Source organism: Zeugodacus cucurbitae, chromosome 6, assembly GCF_028554725.1.
Source record: "Zeugodacus cucurbitae isolate PBARC_wt_2022May chromosome 6, idZeuCucr1.2, whole genome shotgun sequence".
Lineage (NCBI taxonomy): Eukaryota > Metazoa > Arthropoda > Insecta > Diptera > Tephritidae > Zeugodacus > Zeugodacus cucurbitae.
In genome coordinates, this window is record NC_071671.1 from 13967108 (window position 1) to 13987770 (window position 20663).

Here is a 20663-nt window from a genome sequence, read left to right on the forward strand (position 1 = left end):
GTTGCTTTTGTATGACAAGCTATGGTAGCACGCGTAACCCCCCAACAATTGTGTGTAATTAATTTTTTTCGGCAGGCGTCAAGCGAAAAAAGGGTTCGACGGATGATAAAGAGTTTGTAAAGGATCATATGGGGCTCAAAACAGAATGGACAATTAAAGCGGTAACAAATTAAAAATGGTGTAAAGTTTGGGATTAAAGCAATTTACATGTATACTTATGCTTAAATAGATACAAATTGTAAAGGTATTAAGATAACAGTAAAAATATATTATCAAAGGTATTGTAGTTCTATAGCAGTTAATGTAGTTTTAAATGTAATTCTGTAGATCGATTCTTAGTATTTAACTTGCTTCAATAGTATTATTGTTTAAGGTGTTAGTGGGGTCTCAAAATTTCAAAAATATAATTTTTTTTCTTATTAAATAGTGCAATATATGAATTTAAAATACCCCAGAAATATCATCAATCCGAGTAATATTCTAAGGGATACACCCTTTGGAAGTTCCGCCCATCAGGCCACATCAGTACGAATGTAAAATTTTAAACGCATTTATCTTTAAACTCAATTTTTCAAGTCGGTGGACACGATATCTCAAAAAGTTATGAAGCGATTTTTGATCAAACTTTGCACACGTCTTTGGAATAATATTATCTAGTTAATGAATTTTTGTATCTTTATTACAACTATTTTTTCAATCCAATATATGCCGAAAATTTGACTAAAAAAGTTAATATTTTGGTTTAAATTCTGTTAAAAATTCAAATTCCAATATTTTCTTTTTTACTTCGTTCATTAACTATCTATTATTTATCCATGTACTATCGACATATTTTTGGTTTATTGTTTTAAGATGAACCAATCATGAGTAATCTATGATGTCCACCGCCAACGGCTGAGTTTTCGGAATTAAAAAAAAAAATCACAAAATAATATATTAAAAAAAAAATGAAATTTCCCTTGTTTTTAGCCTCTGAAACCCACCTAATAACGTTTTTAGATAGTCAAATTAATTGATCAATCAAAATTTTTATTGAGATACTCATTTTTTGCTTTTTATACTGCCGGGTACTCGATAACCGATCAGTTTATACATTTTTGTTTTCGCTTTTCATAAGAAGTTGGTAAGTTTCATCAGTGAATTGATATTTTTAGCAGCGACAGCTACCGTAGCTTTTTTTATCAAAAAATTCAGCCAATCGCAGATTAAGAACATATAGCGTACGCCTTTGTCGCAGAGTTGCATTTGATTTTCAAGTCGATTAAAATTCAATTATCAATAAATGTAGATTTTATTTTGTATGGTAAATTGAGCTTAATGAGAGTTTTAATAGAGCAGAGGCTGGTTAATTGATCAATTAGTTCCTGTGTAAAAAGCTGTAACCCCTAAAAACCGATAGATCAATTTCGAGTCTTACGAAATTTAAAAAATTCTATCAAGAACTAAATTTTGGTCTTAAAAACATTTAAAAATTTCTTTCCATATTTCTTTTGCGAAAGTTTTGTGAGCTTTTTAGTAATAAATTTCAAAAAAATTGTTCTCAAGAGCAGCCCTTTCTGCTGCATTTTACCGTTTCACGGTAACACTCGCCATTCAGGTTTTTTCCTTTGCTTCACCAGCACTTTAATTAGCGTCAAATTCAAACTCAATTCACATTTTGCCACTCAAGGAGAGTGAAAAGTTTTAATGGTCGACTGCATACACACTAACCTATTTCAGCGCGCCAAATACCCCGGCTGGCGGTAGAGCCACTTAAAATGCCGCGAGTTTATAAACATAAAGTGAATTGGAAAAGCTTGAAGTAAATGAAAACCGAAAATGGAAAAAACAATCTTTTTATGTGGATGCTTTCGAGGCCAATTGGGAATTTTAACCCAAATTTTCACTTTACTGCCAATAAGCAATTGCACTTTGCTATTTCATTAAGTGGAGCGGGCATTCCAACTGTTTCTCGTATAAGAGCACACACACACATAGAAAAAGTAATATTGTGAAGGAAATTCGAGCATTTCGAATTGAAGCGCAATAAAATTTTATTGAAGAAATCGTAGAAACTTCGATTTGAGGGAATTGCGCATTTGCGAAGCAGATAAGAATGTCTGTGTGATAAAATAAAAGGATGCTCGACGTTGGGTTGCAGGTGGAGAGTATGCATACATAAAAATATTTTATCTCTTTGAAGCTTAGTTGTGCGTCACAGCTGTGCAAATGTTTGGTCCTTTTCTTAACGCAGTGGCATATCTGAATATATGTATATATGTATAACAGTATCTGAATATATGCATGTATATTAGTATTTCGGCAGGTCATTGCCCTGAGCTTTGCTCTTTCGTATGCCAAGTGTGTCTCTTAAAGGGCTGTTCTTATCGATTTTATATGTCGGACAATTTTTGTTATTCTTTGTTATTGCCTTATTGCTATAGTTATTGTTGGCAATAGTTGGGGCGTTAATAGCTTGTGATGTGTATGGAATACTATATTAAGAGAAGTTGATGTGATTTGATGTTATTGTTTTATGTAGAAGAAGAGAAAAGAAACTGTATATCAGAAATAAAGCTAATGGGAGTATTATTTCATGAAAGTGGAATAATACAAACTTGCTACGAATAGGCAATGGATTATTAACATAAGTTCTCTACTTTTATGGTTCAATTATAGTTCAAACTGTTTCCAAATGCAGTAATTTCTGGCTCAAATTATGTATTACTTCACAAATGTTGTTCTTGATTACCGCTTTGTCTGATATATGAAATATGTCTGTAGCAATCCTGTGCTCCTGCAAACGAGCTCAAGGTTCTCAGTACTACAAATGCTGTTATTAGATTTATTACGATCTGCCAGGAAAGCATTAATACAAATTCTTTTAGATTTATGAAACGATTATCAAACAGAATGTTCTTTTCGCACAGGAGTTAATTGTTCAATTAACCGGCCGTTGCCCGATTAAATCGCTGATTTAGAACGATTTACCGTACAAAAGAAAATCTTATTTGACTACATTAATTTTTAATCGAATACAAATCGAGTTGAAACTGGAATGCAACTCTGCGGGTTGTTGTCCACGCTGGAAATTTGGATTGGTTTTATTGATAAAACAGCACTATGTAACTCTACGGTAGATGTTGCTGTTGGAAATAATGGCTGCGGTTATTGATAAAATAGCAATCAGCTGATGAAAGTTACCAACTTGTTATGAACAGCAAACAAATTTATGACAGCTGATCGCTAATCTAGTAGCCTACGAGTAGTAACGTGAGAATATTAGAAAATTTTCTGTGGAGAAAATTAGAAGTCATTAGGAAAAGGTGCGTGGTAACTATCATAAACCCCGTGGTTTTCAATTTTTATTATCTCTGAAAGCATTTTTAATAGAATACTGAGGAATAATATGAAAATAAATTTTGATAAAATTACAACCATTTAAATTTGAAGTATTCTCGAGAGGAAAAAGTAAATGATAATAGAAAAAAGTTGTGGGAAATCCCACATTTCAAATTATAGCATATGAATTTTTCATATATTATAGCTCTATCGATTTGTATCACTATGTGAATAAATCAAAATATTTATAGAAACTCCAATATAGCACTTAAAGCACATTGTACATATGCTTGCAAAGCACAAAAATATTGTAAATACCCTAAATATTGGCAAATAGAGTATGATTGTATCGCACATTGACTGATTGTCTATTATGTTTGTCCTAAACAAACATTTAGCAAGCAATTCATCAATGTGCTATACATGCATAACTATTTATTTATGCATGAAGGTACTACATTGATATATATGGGTAAATATAACGCCAATAATAATAAAACTAGAATGGCAATCATAAATAACTCAGCGGGTTGTCTGTACATACGTAATTTGTAAGAGTGTGTGCGAAGTAATAACAAAAAGTTTATGCAAATATTGATTGGAGGCAGGCAGGTAGGTGTTTTTACAAGCTATGAGCAATACATATACAGGTAGCCTAGCGAAAATTATGGGAATATTGTAAATAAATGTCTGTATGTAAATATTGATTTAATGTGATTAATACGTATTGAGACAAAATGCATTAAATGCTATCAGCTGAGAGTAACTCATATGTTCACTCCACTTTAATAGCTCATTACAAATTTAAGCTGTTATTATGTTGGAATTTTTATTTATAGGAAAAAATGTGAGTTAAGAGTAAAAAATAAGAGTAGTAAACTGAGCGCCACTTGACGCGGAAAACTCAATCAGAAAGTAGTTTTTTTACTCAATGTAAATGTATATCTTTTCACTCAATTATTACACAAATTATTTTGAAAACCGCCGCTTTTTGTTCTCAAGACTTCAGATAGAACAAGAATGGTAGTACATAAGAATGGTGTTCTAGTTTTAAAATTCAAATATTTTCTAAGCAATTTTGAAAGGAACACTCAGAAAATGGAACTAAAGATTGGAAAATTTCAGACATCTTTAAGTTTTAAGCAGCTTTTTGGGATATTTTGTGATACATTTTGCAGCATATAAAATTTAAAATAATATTTTATTTCAATTTCGCTTCTGCTAGAAAATAAACTCAAAAATATCACTCTCACTATTTTTCGTTTGAATTATCCCCTTAGAAGACTGAACTCAAATTTTCTATCGGTACCAATACATACATACATACATACAAACGTACACGCTAAGCTATTTACATTTAGAATAAATACAACTTGCTTAGCTAATCAGTGTTTGGGGTGAAACAATAAATGTTGACACTCGGCGACGTTGGCGATATGACATTATCAGCGAGAATAAATGAAGAAGCTGTCTGTGTGCTCTATATATTTGAATACTCTATATACCCACGTATGAGCTCACAAGTGACATAAAGATAATTATAGAGGCTAGGGTAAAGACTTAGTAGCAGACAAAATGTAAAAATTGCTACAGGCAAAACAACTTAATGAAAAAGTGTTTAAGAATATGAGGTACATGTGAGTATCTATATAGAAATAATTTTCATATTTGCTTAATTAAGCATGTAAACATTTAAATGCTCACTCAAGTGTAAGCATGGTGGAAATTTATCAAATAAAAACTAGTAATTTATGCAAATTATCACTTCCTATTTCAATTTGTTTTGTTATATAAACCTGTTTTCTTTAAAGAGTTTGTAAAAAATATATGAAATGAAAGAAATCTCTTAAACAGTCTTAAAAACTCATCGACTCGAATGTGGAATGCCTGTGGAGTTTATAAAAAAAATATATGAAATGAATGGAATCTCTTTAACAGTCTTTAAAACTCATCGACTCTGATGAGGAATGCCCGCAGTATTTTTTAAGTTATTATTTTAGACATTTTCTTACTATTTATTTAATTGATCTATTATTTTTTTTTCTCACTCTTCTATTTTTTTATAATTTTACTAGCACACCCGGCCACACGTTGTTGTGGCTAAGGTATATATTAAATTAAGTTGGTCCAATCTTGGCGTTGGCGACCATTACTCGAGGTCGATTTATGTTACGCAGCATGATGACAACTCACACTACTTTTAATTGCAAAGTGAGTGGTCATAGTACAGGCAATTTCAAATAGTTTGGGATAATTGACTACGTCATCCTGGTTTGTAGCTGTGTCAACTCTCCTGGACCGAAATTCTAAATTGTCGCATTAAGATCATCGATGTCTTTGTTTTTTTTTTTTACCACCAATATAGGTCATTCAATCAGTCATTTTGGTTATGGTTCATGTCAGGAAAACTTCTCTTTCAAGTCAATGAAGTGACAAAAATTTGTTGGAAATGCTATTAATCCATCGAGATGTCAACTGCGACCCTACCATTTCCAACTGCTTCTACAATCGCAATTTGATATTGTTGCAAAAACACTCATATGTTTGTTGTTAATTGGCGATTCTTTATGTGTCGCCACAAATTAAATGACTTTAAGCATGCGATTAGCCCGTCAGTAACAGTTGATCCAAGAATAGTTGGAAAAGTCTGGCGTAAATCAACTGTTAACAGAATCCTGGCTCCACCAAAAACGTTTATCGACAATCAAGATCTGTGCAGTACCTCCAGCGACTTCTTGAATATTTGGAAAATCCTTGTTATAGCGCTATTTTTGGCGATTTTGCCGACTGGTGTTTCGTTCATTTGCAATTTAGGAGTATTTTCAAGGACGAATGTGCCGTTTGTTTGCCTACTAACAGGTGCCTATTCCCGTTAACCTTGGAAACCTTGGAACCTTGGTGAAAATTAGTGAAATTGGTTCTGGAATTACATCAGCACTCATATACTATATATGATGATTTTCTATTGGACTTTATGCCGAATATTGTGTGTTATCTTAATAAAATTACATCAATAAATTGCGAGAGTGTAAAATGTTCGGTTGGACGTGAACTTAGCCTTTCCTTATTTTTACAAATTGTTTTGGGCTATCGACACAACCTTATACAATTGAACAATAACAAAAATATTTTAACAAAGCTGTCATTGTTCCTTCAAAATATTATTCTTTTGTTTTCTCTTTTTATATTTTTCTTGTCAATTCAAATAAAATTCTCTTATTGATATCTTCCTCGCAATTTTTTCCATATTTACTCACTTTCTAATCTTTTTCTGGCCTTCCATGAATATTTCAAGACTAAAATTAGCCAGATCGGTTTGAACTTCAACAACCAATAACTTCCCGATTTTAGAAAATTTTTAATTTTCTTCGCGGAAAGTTAAAAAAATTTAAGGGTGGACCACCCTTAACATTTAGGAGGATGAAAAATAGATGTTGTCCGATTCTCCACCCTAGCCGATATGCACGCTAAGATTCACGAAAATCGGTCGAGCGGTTTCAGAGGAGTTCAATAACGTACACCGTGACACGAGAATTTTATATATTAGATTCATTTATGTTGTGTTTATCATATACAAGAAAAAAAAATATTTTTCTAAATTAATTTTTAATCGAATACAAATCGTTCTGCTGGTTGCTGTTCACACTGTAAATTTGACTGTGTTTATTGATAAAAACACGATCAGTTCATTAAATTTAGTGACTTCTTATGAAGTAGTCGTTAATCGAGTAGCCGGCTGTGCGAAAGACCAAAACTGGTTTCTCAATTATAATCTGAATATATTGAATTAAAATTTCGCACAGCCAGAAAAGGCTTTTAGAAATAATTCTATTAATAAATTATCATTCATTTTTTCTCTTAATGTATTAAATTAAGTTGGCTGTGCGAAACGGCTATTAAAAATAATTCTATTAATAAATTATCATTAATTATTTCTCGTATTTCATAGACCTCAAGCCTTATACAAGTGTTTGATACCTTTAATTTGAGCATTTAGGGCAATAAATTTAAAAAAGGCAAAACTACAATGCTGTTCTACTAAAAACTCTCCTAACCGATCTCACTTTCACTACTTATCTTTTGAAGCCCAAATTTTCATAAAGAGGTTGGAATTCTTTTGGTCAGACCCTGACAAATTATTCTTAGTAAGAAATGTTTTAAGTGTCTTTACAAACCTTCACTTTTAATTGCTAGTAAAATTCAACAAAGCAAAAGCTGTTAAGTTTTAAACTGATGACTTTATAAACATTTTTCGATATTAAACGATAGAGATACGCATAAACAGTTGAACAGCCATGAGGTTCCCAACATTTAGCTAATTTATGAGACAAACATAGACAACTGACGGGCCAAACCTAAAGTAAAGTGATAACAGAAACTGAAAAAAAACATGAAATAAAGTAAAAAACACAACAAGAAGGAAAAAAAACAAAAATCAAAATATAAAATATAAAAAATAAAAACTAAAAGCAAAAAAAAAAACAATAAAAACAAAAACATACAACAAAAAATTAATATAATAAACTCGTACGTGGAATTTTGACAAAATTTACATACTTAAATACTTCACTTCACAACAAAATGTGAAAAACACACACATTAACACCCGCAATACGTAACTATATATGAAACCATCATCGGCGCTGCATATAACAACAATAACAGCGAATCTGTGCTTGCGATCATGCTCGAGACCGAGACTTTTCGATCCAAACTACCGGTCACACATTGATTGTTGTTGCTTTAATCTGTATATGTATATATAAATATTTTTTTTTCATTATCGCTGGCAATTTGTCATTCCGTTTTCTATTTCAACTGGCCTTCCAGTCTGTGCTCAGCGCTTTGCTGCGATCAGTTTCAGTTTGGTCGAAGCTTAGTGAAGATCGCAACTAAAAGCGACTTCATCTCACAATTCATTTGAGATTCTGTGTGCGTGTATTTGTTGTATTTTTATTACTAATTGTTAGTGTTTTTGTAGGGCTTTGAAAATGAAAATCCTCTTGGCGTTTTCACTTTTCATTGCCGCCACTTTGGCCAACAAAGTGGGCAATCCGGCACCGGGTGGACCCAAGAAACATATGGTCTGCTACTACGATTCATCGAGCTTCGTTAAAGAGGGTGAGTAATGGTGCTTGTTGAAAACAACTTTCAATTAGAAATATTGAATGTTACGCAATAGCAGACGTTGAACAAGTGCGGTTGAGATGAGGTATATTATTTACTCACTATATGGAAATATGGAACCATAACTGCGTGAAAATCACAAAAATCATTAACTGATTTAGCAATGTGCTAAGTGTATATACAATTGCCTGTGCATTCGAGCAATTTGAAATCATTTGTGTTTAATTACCGTTAAGTGTGAAAAAGTACCGGTCAGTTGTTGTATGTATGAAAAAACTGGAAATATAGTAAATAGTAATTGCCATAAACAGCAGAGGCGCACTGTTGACTTGTTGACCCGCTGCGAAGATAAGCGACGTGAAGAGGAACTAAGAAGCTGAACGAAGAGCTTCTAAGAATTGCATATTTCTAAGAATTCATATTCAAGTTAGTCAAATTATACAGTGAAATTCCCGAAAATGTGACGTAAAATAGTAATGAAAGACAAATATTTTAGCAAATAAGGGTAAAGGCTAAGTTCAGGGTTTACCGAATATTCTTTGCCCTTGCAATTTATTTGTTTAATTCTTTAAGATAACAGACAATTTGACTCAAATATTGTGCATAAAGTCTACTAGAATAACGAAAATCACTATACATAGTATATGAGGGCTAGGGTAATTTCTGGACCGATTTTTCTCATTTCGACTGAGATCCTAATGTTCAGTATCTGACGACTTGAAGAGTTATTATTCGATTTACACAATTTTTATATTAGCAATTTATATTAATATTACAATTTCAAAAAATTACTGTGTACTAAATTTGGTTTAAATTGGTGGAATGCTTCTTAAGATATGGCTTATGACCCATAAGTGAGTGGTGCCTCGAAACGGAAACACTTTATGACACGTAATCTGTTTATTATCGACATCTATTAATCTCTCTTCTCTCTTTCAGGCCTCGGCAAACTAATCATTGATGATCTTGAACCGGCACTACAGTTCTGCGACTACCTTGTCTATGGTTATGCAGGCATTGAACGCGATACACACAAAGCTGTCTCGCTCAACCAAAACTTAGACTTGGATTTGGGTAAAGGTCTTTACCGCACCGTTACACGTCTAAAGCGCAAATACCCGGCCTTGAAGGTGTTGCTTGGTTTGGGCGGTGATAAGGATATTGAGACCAGTGAAGATGCCAAGGATTTGCCAAACAAATATCTCGAATTGTTGGAGAACCCCGCTGGACGTGCGCGTTTCATTAACACTGTTTATGCTTTGGTGAAGACCTATGGATTTGATGGACTCGATGTAGCTTGGCAGTTCCCGAAGAACAAGCCAAAGAAGGTGCACAGCGGTTTGGGTAGCATCTGGAAGGGTTTCAAGAAGGTTTTCTCTGGCGATCATATTGTTGATGAGAAATCTGAGGAACACAAGGAACAGTTTACCGCTTTGTTGAGAGATGTCAAAAATGAATTCCGTCCAGACAATTTGTTGCTGTCAACCACTGTGTTGCCCAATGTGAACTCAACGTGTAAGTTTGTTATACTTCAGGAATTATAAACAATTTGCATAAACATTTCTTGTTCTACCTTTCATGTAGTGTTCTATGATGTGCCAGCTATTGTCAACTACTTGGACTTTGTAAACTTGGGTGTCTTCGATTTCTACACACCCGAACGCAATCCCGAATTGGCCGATCTGCCTGCACCACTATTCGATTTGCCCGAACGTAATCCCCAATTCAATGTACACTACCAAGTACAATATTGGTTGCGTAGCAATTGCCCCGCCTCCAAATTGAATGTCGGCGTGCCCGCTTATGGACGCGTTTGGAAGATGACCGATGATTCTGGTGAGACTGGCACACCACCTGTAGCTAAGGTTGAGAACGAAGCACCCGCTGGACCTAACACTCAAATCAAGGGTCTCTACAGCTGGCCCGAAGTCTGTGCATTGCTGCCGAACACCAATAATGCTTATGGCAAGGGCGCTAATCTGGCTCTGACCAAGGTTGGCGATCCAACTCGTCGTACTGGCAATTACGCCTACCGTTCCGACGAGAAGAGCAGCGGTCATGGCTTGTGGGTGGGCTATGAAGATCCCGATACCGCGGCAGAGAAGGCCGGCTATGTGCGTCAATTCAATTTGGGTGGCGTCGCTCTGTTCGATTTGTCTTTTGATGATTTCCGTGGTTCCTGCACTGGCGATAAATACCCCATACTACGTGCCATCAAGTACCGTCTGGTCAACTAAGAAAGCGCGGTGCGCAAGTCATGTGACTCACTAATTTTTGTTTAAACCACGTTTTACGAGTTTTGAATATTTGATAAAATTGATATTTTAGTTTTTAAATTGGGTGTTCATAATTAAAAAAGTAAGAATATCGAATCATTCATAACATGTAGTTAAGTGTATTTTATATAGAAAATATTAAATTGCTTCCACTTATTGCCAAGTTTTTCAATGATTTTTCTGAATTTCATTCGTATATTGTAAGTTCTTAAGTTGGGTATTTTGTTGTTAAGAAAAATTTTACCGAGTCCTTAGTTGAGAGTTTCCATGAAGTGCCTTAATAAATCTTTAATACGATGAGATCTTATTGGTTGGAATTTTATTTCTAGAAATACGATATTTATATCCAGAGTAGAGGATGGTTAAGGAAACAAATCGGAAATAGATTCAGAATTAGAAATATAGAAACTGATTTTGCTGTAGGTTATGAAATCATGAATAAAAGAAGGGAAAGGCTTTGCGTACAATGTCTATAAACATCTGCTAGTTCCGTGGCAAAATCTCTATATAGATTTTCCAATATATTAAAAAGTAATATCAAAACCAAAATAATCCAAATTCAAAAGTGAAAAAAACGGTAAAAAGTTAAAAAAGATATCGAAACTTTTTTAAACACAATATTTCAACGTAAAAAAGAAAAATACAAGTAAATTAATTCAGCTTGAACTCTTGACTCCTAAAAGTAGTCTATTAACAGTAGTAAATAAATGAAAAATATTTCACACACACAAATCCAAAATAAAATCAAATAAATAATTTTAATGGAACAGTTGAAAGTGCAGCGAACAAAAGCAGAAAATAAATAGCGAAATAGTGAAAAATGCGCATCAGGTAAGCGCAATGTGCTGGCAAGCGTAAATGGTATGAAGTGGCAAGGTAAGCACTAAAGTGAAGATATGAAGTGTAGAGCAGTTGAAGAGCAGTAAAACGAAAATTCCACCACTCAGCTGGGCGCCGCACATAAGCAAATAGAAATGCGTTGAAGCATAAACTCGACCGGGTGGCCGAGTGTGCGGGGCAGCAGACCAGGTGCACGGGTCGTGTCAGGGTTAAATTTATCACCTGCACTAAAAGGTGAAACAAACAACAACAAAGTTTTGTATAAATATATAATTTTATAAGCGCAAGGTATATGAATGTATATTCTCTGAAGGATATATATGCAGCGCTGTATACGAAGCTGTAATTTTTTTTATTGTTCCGACCGCCATTTTTACGAGCTGCGAGATGTGCCCTACATCATGCCAGAATCCGCACGTTTTGACTATTCTTTTTATTATATCAGCAGAGCGCGCGGTCACATGATCCTAATGCAAAGCGGATGCGGATACACCAACCTATTTCCGGAATTTCGTTTTACAACTATTGTTCGTTAGTTTTGTTGTTTTTATGGGATACCATTCAGACTTTTGTTGTAGTGAAAATTTATTATGATTAAACGGTCCGCTGATGATGGTGTTATCGGCTCACCTATTTTGTGTGGATTTTTTTTACTTTTAGTGTTGTTGAGCTTTCTCTTTTGTGGAAGGGTGCATTTGTAAATGATATACATACTATTAGGCGGTGTTCAATTGTGAATGGGTAGAGTATGCCTAGCTAATTGGGACAGCGGAGATAATGAATGATATAGGTGAAACCGCTGGGATTCGAGTTATTAGTAATGGAGAAACAAATAGTTTTTATAACATATATAATGTCTAGGGAGTGATTCAAAATATTAACTCCCATTGGCGAATTGAAACAGTTTTAAAGAGCTTTCAAATTTGAAGGCTTTCTGAATAGAAATATGAAAAGGTTCTATTTTTTTCAATTTAAATGATAGCTCGTAAGATATTTAAAAATTTCCTTTAAAATATGAAAATAAAAGCTCTCAAAAAGCTTACAGGATTATTATAGAAATATAGCCACAATTATCAGTAGTAGATTTTTGCTTAAGAAAAACTGTTCACTTTAAGTAAATCTCTCATGTAGATTGTCAGATTGAACTCTACAGTTTTTCCACTCTCCGTGGAGCTTTTTTGAAAAGCTTTTACAGAAATCTTTTTTCTGAATTTTTTGCGTTTTTCTGGTTTTATATAGTTGTCTAAAATGACAACCTATTACGAAAAATTGAATTTAAAGAAAAACTGAAAATATAGAAAGCTTAATTTAAAAAGCTCCCAAAGTTTTAGTTATTACAGGATTAATTTTTTAGAAAATAAACATACAGCAAATAATTAAATTTTGCTTTTATTGTGTGTTATATTCATAGAATTCGCTCACTTGCTCACACCCACTTGCTTTCGATTTGAAAAATTCAAGAGATTTTAGTTACAATATCAAGCGAGCGAGCAAGGGGCTGGTGACCCTTGTCACGTACAAAATTACAAGCCGTTACGGTGAGTGGAATTTCTCAAACGGACATGTTTATTCCCAGCTGAAATATTTGCGCAAATTTCACATTCCACAAAGGCAGCTGTTAGATAGCCTGAATGATCTATTGTTACCATTTTCAATTACACAGTTATATATGTACGAGTATATAAACATACAGCAAATGAATTATTATCTAAAGAGAAGTTGTCTGTAAGTGACTTAAATATCTTTTTGCACTCTCACTATACCTACATGGTAACATATACCAAGCAATGTGTCTTAAATTCTTTATAATTTTAAATGTTTTTAATTTTTTTTCCTTTTTCACGCTTGTCTTACTGCATAATTATGCCAATTATGCGGCAAATGAACACCAAAAATATTTCACTTGATTTAAAAGGGAGTAAATAGAAGCAAAGTAGACAGTGAGAAAAAGAGAGAGAAGCCAAAGGAGTGTTATCAAAGAAAGCAGCAAACAAATTATAAATTAAAATTTTTGCACAAATTCAACAAACAAATATATTACTCAATGCTACTTGGCACAGGCAGCAAAGTTGCCGCAACAAGAGAATTTGTACATTAATTAAGTGTTTGGGAGAAATGGAAGCAGAGAAAATATCACGCATTGTTTGAGGCCACGCGGGCGTATGAGTGATGTTATTAATTTGCTCTGAGCACAATGAAGGAGAACAAAATATTTATGGGGTGCAGTGACCAAGAAGTGAAAAATATTTATATTCAGCAAGGAGCTGAGAAAAATATTTTAAGGTTATTCGAATGAAGAAAGCAGAATGTTTTACAAGATTTCAAGTGAGAAAATTTATATTTTAGCCTCATCAGTCATTTCCAAAATATTGAGTCTAGAACTTTCACACCGATTCCGAAAATTTTCATTTAAGTTTATTATTATTCCAAAGAAACCATATGTTACATGCAAAATATTAAAGAAAGAGCTTTTTGCAGCTTTTATTTGTTTAAACAAATATGACAAGGTGTGTTAAGTGAAAATTTATATTTTTTCCTTTTTTCATAAATGAGAAAGCAAATGAAAAATTTTAACAAAAATAAACAAGAAAATACCAGTTGCTATTGTTTTCAATAGCTCCTCATGTGTTTACACTACTGTTTCGATTTTTGTTTTATTTCGACAAGTAACACTTGAGTTTTCAGCCATTGTGCGTGCAGTTTACTAGTAAAAGGTTCACTTTCGTGCAATTTTCTGCTTACCCATGCATTCTGCTGCGAAGTTCTCAGCCCACTTCTGCTTTTATTAGTTTGTATGGCCGGTCCACATGGCGGCATTGTACAATCACAGAAACATTATGCGCTGTGGCAGTAATGTCGAAATTACTAGACCAACGTACACCAAGATATCCATACACAAACACATACATATATGCCAAGTTTCATACAAGTAATTTAACAAGAGTTTAGACAAGGAAAACTCTACAAGGAAAACTCTAAGAAGAAATACTCAATTGCTTTTGAAAGTACGAATACCAACAAATATGTACATTTAAATGAGAATATACATATACAGTTATTCAGTATAGAATGAAGCCTAACTTTATTCTTCAAGTAAATATACCTATCAGCTATAGTAACAATGCGGTGTTACCACATGTATTTTTGAAATATTTATGTAAACGAGCGAACGCCTTTGCTGTTAGCTACTTTCGCTGTATCAGAAATATTTTAAAGCAAGTAATTTTCCACACATCTGCTACTTTGTTGAAAAGTAACTGTAATAACTTAAACTTCATGTATGTGTATGAATGAAAGTTGCATTTGGAGTAGGACTTACTCAACATAATAGCAATTTCACGAAGTAATGTAATGTAAAGTTTGTCGGTAATTGTTTAAAATTTGCAACTAGATGAAGTAGCTTGCTAGTTTATTTTAATGACCTTTATCAATATGCACTTCATATTCTCAATGTAACAACAATATACAGATGCAACACAATCTCGTTCAAATATGAGAGAAAATAATTATTAATTTATTAAGCTACTAATATAATTAATATAGATGATTTGATGAGTATTTGGGATATCTTAACAAAGTAATTTATTATGGTTTGTATATACTTTGGTTTGGTTTTATACCTTAATAAGTTAGATAGGTGGTGGTAAGTTAAACAAATCACCGATCAATTGATACTTTGGTAGTTAAATTTTTTGAAATTTCGAACTATTTGATTAGTCCTTAATTTGTTAAAATTATGATAGTATCTGAAAATTTTATATTTTAGTTTTAAGACCCTTTTTAAGTGCTTTTTGGTAATATTTTACTTAATGACATTTTATTTTTAAATTTTTTGCCAATATCTTAGTTTTGATTATTTTTAATCTTTTAAGTCATATAATATTTTTATTCGTAATTTTTTTTTAAATTTTTGAACTCTAAATGTTTTTTAGTTAATTATTTTGTTTATCTTATTTTCATATATAAATAATATTTTTATTTCTTCTAAATAATTTTACTTAATATTTCTACTTATGTTTAATTTTGTTGTTATATTTTTAATTATTATTTATTTATTTTTACTCTGAATAATCAAATTTACAAGACTGTACGGAAGCACATTAATCGCCGACAGCTGTACTCATACAACCACAACCCACACACCACACCTACAGCTCGATTTTTCTTTCCCTACATATACAAATCTGCTTAAACCCATATGTCGAAGCGGTAGGCGCAACAACACCTAAGGCGACTAAACTGACGAACTTTCTTTGCTGCACATTAAGTTTGCCTATGTTGTTGCCAACCTACTGCATGCTCTGCATGTATGTATATCAAACAAAAATACAAAACACATCACATATATCCATATGCTTTGTCATACACAAACGCACATAATAGGAACACGCATTTGCGTCGGTGGCCACCAAAAGTTTTCCAATAAAATCTTCAATGATAACATGCCTTGCATTTTGGAGTAACGGTACATCGGTGAAGGGTGGATGGCGGCCAAATTTTGCCATTGGCAACACTGTTGGCTTAATTCGTACAAAATGTGAGTGTTTGAACAACGAAAACATGCGGCACGTTTAGTTGGTGGTGAAAAGCATTTCCGACGCATCTGCGACAAGTTGCAGATACTCGCGCACTCCTCATTGTTGAATGAGCTTACTCAGTAACCCAACAGGAAAAATGTGATACAAGTAGTTTTTAGATCTGTTCGCTGGGAAGAGGTGAAAGTGAAAACATCCATAACTCAAATAGAAATATTAGATATAATTGCAGTATCCTGTTTTTATATTGTCTCGAAAAGACTATCTAAAAACATAAATTAATTTCATTTTTTGAAATTTGAAAACCTATTGAGAATTACAATTTCAATTTTATTTTAGGAACGAAAAATTTAAAAACGTCTTTTTTGGAATTACTAGCGAATTTGGTGGCTTTGTTGAATATTCCTGTGCAAATTCTACTATGATCTTGATGTGGGAACTAGTCGGCAGATGTATGTAGGATGTACGAAAGAGTGCGGTTTAAATAAAGTATGAGCTTCGAGATTTATAGATGCAAGCGTGACATATATTTGCGCGAAGTATATTTACAATTGTATGTTTGCATGGCTCCTTTTAACTTATTCACACTTACAGTAAGTATAAATCAAGTAATATTTCAACGAAAGTTATGTTACGAAATTGTTTGGTACAGTGTTTATGAAAAAAGTATAAACAAGTATTACAAGAGGAAATAATTTTTTGTAGAATTCCATACCCAAACTTCTTTATAATGCCCACGTTTAAAGTGTTTCCACGTTAACGATATTATGCATAAGACATCGATGGGATTTGCCGTATCAGTGTGTGTATAAAAATTATTCTATAGACCTTTAGATGTATAATCGAAGTTATAGCTTCACATTTTTATAATACAGTACCAGTACGATAATATATATTTTTTTGTAATAATAAAGTAAAAGCTGTCAAAAATATTAACTCAGTAAAAAGAAATGCCATGAGCTTCATAGAAACGAAATGCGTTGAAGGAAAAACCAGAAGTTATAATACTTAATAAATATATTAGGGTAAAAGTATTGTGATACAATTATATCCCTTCTTATAAGGAATATGAATATGATATATTCGCTAAACAACGCTTTGATACAAAAATATATTCAAGTATTTAGTTTTATATATGTGTTAATCAAAATACTACTAAAACAAAATATAACTATTAGCACCAATTTAAATATAAAGGGGTCTTAAATTCACGCTCTTTGATAGATCATACGCAAAGTTCATCGTGTTAAGGTATTTCCATATCTGAGCCTCTATTTACACACATTTGCGTATATACTTTTCATGTAGGAGTAAGTCACGCTTGCGAAATTGTCACGTTTTAGTGCTTACAATGAAATGAAAATTGTGTAAATCGCAACGACATTGACATTGTCGAGTGAAAAACAAGGAACCCTTCTACCTTTGCAACTTGAGTGACACCCGGCGAAGGTTATCTTCCATTGGAAAGAAGTGATAACATTAAACGAGAGTGAGATAGAAAATGCCAGAGTATAGTGTGAAGTCAGTGTATTTGAATTTAATTAGATAGGTATCCATATAGTATGTGACACCATACATACATTTGCCGAATGAAAGGAAATTATTGTTGTTCATGTCGACAGGCTGAAAGAGTAATAGCTTATCATATTGACAGCATCAGAAACTAGAGAACTCTGATCATATTTTTAAACCCAACCTAACTATTGAGAATGCTATATCATTTTAGTATAATACTTCAATCAATTTGATGTTAATAGTTTCGAATAAATCAAGCTGATATAATCATCAGTTTAAATAGATAATAATATCTTTGAAAATTACTACGTTTCATTAAATTTTTCCATAAATATGTACAAAACCTTTTCATGCGCCAGTTAGCAATTCATAAATCATATCTCTTTTTTACTTTTTTTATCTCACTTTTTTCAATAATTCTGTACCGATATATAAATTTATGTATATATATGTAATCTTTGCACTCACCTTGTGTCGCTTGCGTTCACGTTCCGGCACTGCATGCCAATTAAATTGTAAATTCCAATCAAAACCGCCCACATTTACGCCGCCCGAGTCACGGTAGTGGAACTCCAATGTTGTATCATCAATGACATCGATGACCGGACAAACCACAGTGGTGCTATTGCGAGCGATGCGATCGAGCAGTGGCTCAAGCCAGCCTAAAGGGATACAACAAAAAAATAGTATATTAGAAATGCGGAGAGGAAAAAAATTAAAAAAATTTGCGAGGCAAGAAGCTGGACGAACCGGAAAAAATGTAATATTGCTAAAAAATATAGCGTAAGCGACGTGCCTAAATGTGTGCTGGCAGCCTTAATCTTTGCCTTAATAAAAAGTAACTGTAATTTATTGTTCAGGCAACCATGCTTCAATATTCTACATACGGTTACACAAAATGTTCTTGACACTATTTGTTCACCATTATCCACTATTTTTGTGCTTTATATCAAAGCTTTAAGGCCATAATCCGACTATTGAACTGAATGCGTTGACCCAACCGCAAAAAAACAAAAATAATAAATTCAAAAGTCAAAAAAAGTACAACTCACTTAGAAATAAAGTAAATTGGCATAAAATAGCAAATGCAATTACTCATCAGTGAGAAAGGTCGAGAAAATGTATATGCATGCTTTTAAGCGCCAAACATCGAAGCCATTGACCACCACCACCATTGCCATGGACCAGCGGCAAGCAGTCAAGCAAACAGCGTATTCACCAAACCGTAATCATAACCGCCAACCCAGGCACCCACAAACTAAGTTGAGCTCACAAAGAAAGCAGCAAAAAAATCCCCACACCACACTAGCGCAAACGGGTCAACATCCTTCCTGAAAGCTCGCACATACTCACATACACTTTTGTGGTGTATAATCCAATCAATTGCTCAGCAACCATACAGTCTCTAACACACCAATACACTCGCGCATATCCTGCAGTTTATCCCAATTCATATTCGCTACTGAGTTTGTTTGGTCATCAATCATTAAAAAGTAGAAATTGAATTTTACAGCTACTTCTCTGCTCCACATACAAGCTCCTGAACAAAACTTTAATTTTATTATTTCAAGTTATGACTGTTTAGTGCTTGTTCTATTTGGCAGCGAAAGTAATGAAAACTTAAAAAGTTTTGTGAAGCGAAAAATATTTGGAATAACACCCACCATAAACAATTTCTTCCGCCGCAACAAAAACTTAGAAAATATTTTAAATACTTAAACACTCTTTCTTAAATTGAGTTCTTCGATATGATCGTACTTGATTTGCTACTTCCCTGCTGTCTATGTTAGTGCGGCAATTGCTATGTAACACTCCTTTTTGCATAAAATTACATGTGAAAGCTTTTGAGACCGACTAGTCAGTTCGAAAGATTGGATAGACCACATTAAGATAGTACAACCTTTTATTACAACAGCTCTATTGGATTATATAGTATACAGTTTTTATACCAATTATTGTTCGATTCGCCAGACTCAAAACTTTGATGAAGCTAAGACAGCTAATAAACATAGGCGTTTTCAACAGTGGCTTGCTATTAGATTTGTGAATTAACCGAATTTGAATGAAGTATAACAAAGAACATATGTATAATACAGCAGAAAACGAATTAAAAAGCTTTTGTTACCGAGCAGTAAAAATCAACCAAATTTAAGTAGGTAGCCAAAAAAATTCAAATAAGGTTCAAATAATTATTGGAACGATATTTTAGTGATCGAAACATAGCGAGAAACCGATCTATCAATTGACAATCTAACTGTAATCTCATCTCGAATATCATGTGATTAAAACCTTGTTACAGCATTTGGTGTGTATGTCAATTTATCGTTATAATTTCGACCTTAATAAAACGCAGAATGTTCGAAATTCCAATCCAATATTATTAATTTTCTCGCTCCTTAAAGAGCATCATTTACATACATATAAGCATCTAATTTTAACCATCAAATATCACTTAATTAAGTAGCATTTAAAAATTATTTATGAGATTAAAACGCAATCTGTTTTGGCTGTGCTTCCATATCAACTTGTTAATGCCACAAGTAAATCACAAATTAGCCTACATGATTGCTAGATTAGATTCTGTGGCTGAAAATATTAACCGAAGAAGTAACAAAAAAACTGCCTGTACAGGCAGAGCATGGTATAAATGATATTAAATTTTGAATGAAAAATAAAATAAAAATCAGACAAAAATTGCGAGACTAATTCCTTTTAGATAGGTGTAAGAATGGGTCAAAGTGGTATGAAATTAGGATTAAACGGTTGTGAATTTGAATTATGAACGAATTACAGTTCCTATAAGTATGACACAACCCAATAATGTAGAATATAGTTATCTTGAGAACTTTTAATGTTTTAGAGTACCATTTGCACCTTCAACTTAAAGGGCCATACCAGTGTAACCCATGAGAAATTTGTCAGTTTTCGTGAATTTTTTTAAAGAAAGTACTGGATCAAATGTTTCGAAGTTTTTTGGGCATAATAAGGTATATTTTCAGCTATATTTTAAGATTTTTATTACATTTTTATTAAAGTTGAAGCTATTTAC

General features: G+C 33.1%; 2 protein-coding genes across 5 annotated transcripts in view; one reads left to right on the top strand and one right to left on the bottom strand.

The window, feature by feature from the left end:
• The window catches only part of LOC105215096 (putative polypeptide N-acetylgalactosaminyltransferase 9), a 148392-nt gene that overhangs the window by 32606 nt on the left and 95123 nt on the right, over window positions 1-20663 (bottom strand). For all 4 annotated transcript variants that reach the window (XM_054235066.1, XM_054235065.1, XM_054235063.1 and 1 more), the window contains one exon: window positions 18083-18276. In XM_054235066.1, coding sequence (XP_054091041.1) covers window positions 18083-18276 — 194 coding nt within the window. The remainder of the gene's footprint in view (window positions 1-18082; window positions 18277-20663) is intronic.
• Window positions 8161-10899, top strand: Chit (imaginal disk growth factor 6). The gene is made up of 3 exons (XM_011188848.3): window positions 8161-8442; window positions 9388-9963; window positions 10033-10899. The coding sequence occupies exons 1-3, from the start codon at window positions 8313-8315 to the stop codon at window positions 10683-10685; spliced, it is 1359 nt and encodes a 452-aa protein (XP_011187150.1). The 5' UTR covers window positions 8161-8312; the 3' UTR covers window positions 10686-10899.

Coding starts and splice junctions, on each gene's coding strand:
- Chit (XM_011188848.3), top strand. CDS start 8,313: ATGAAAATCCTCTTGGCGTTTTCACTTTTCATTGCCGCCACTTTGGCC. Junction 8,443..9,387: donor ATCGAGCTTCGTTAAAGAGG/GTGAGTAATGGT, acceptor TCTCTCTTTCAG/GCCTCGGCAAACTAATCATT. Junction 9,964..10,032: donor GCCCAATGTGAACTCAACGT/GTAAGTTTGTTA, acceptor CCTTTCATGTAG/TGTTCTATGATGTGCCAGCT.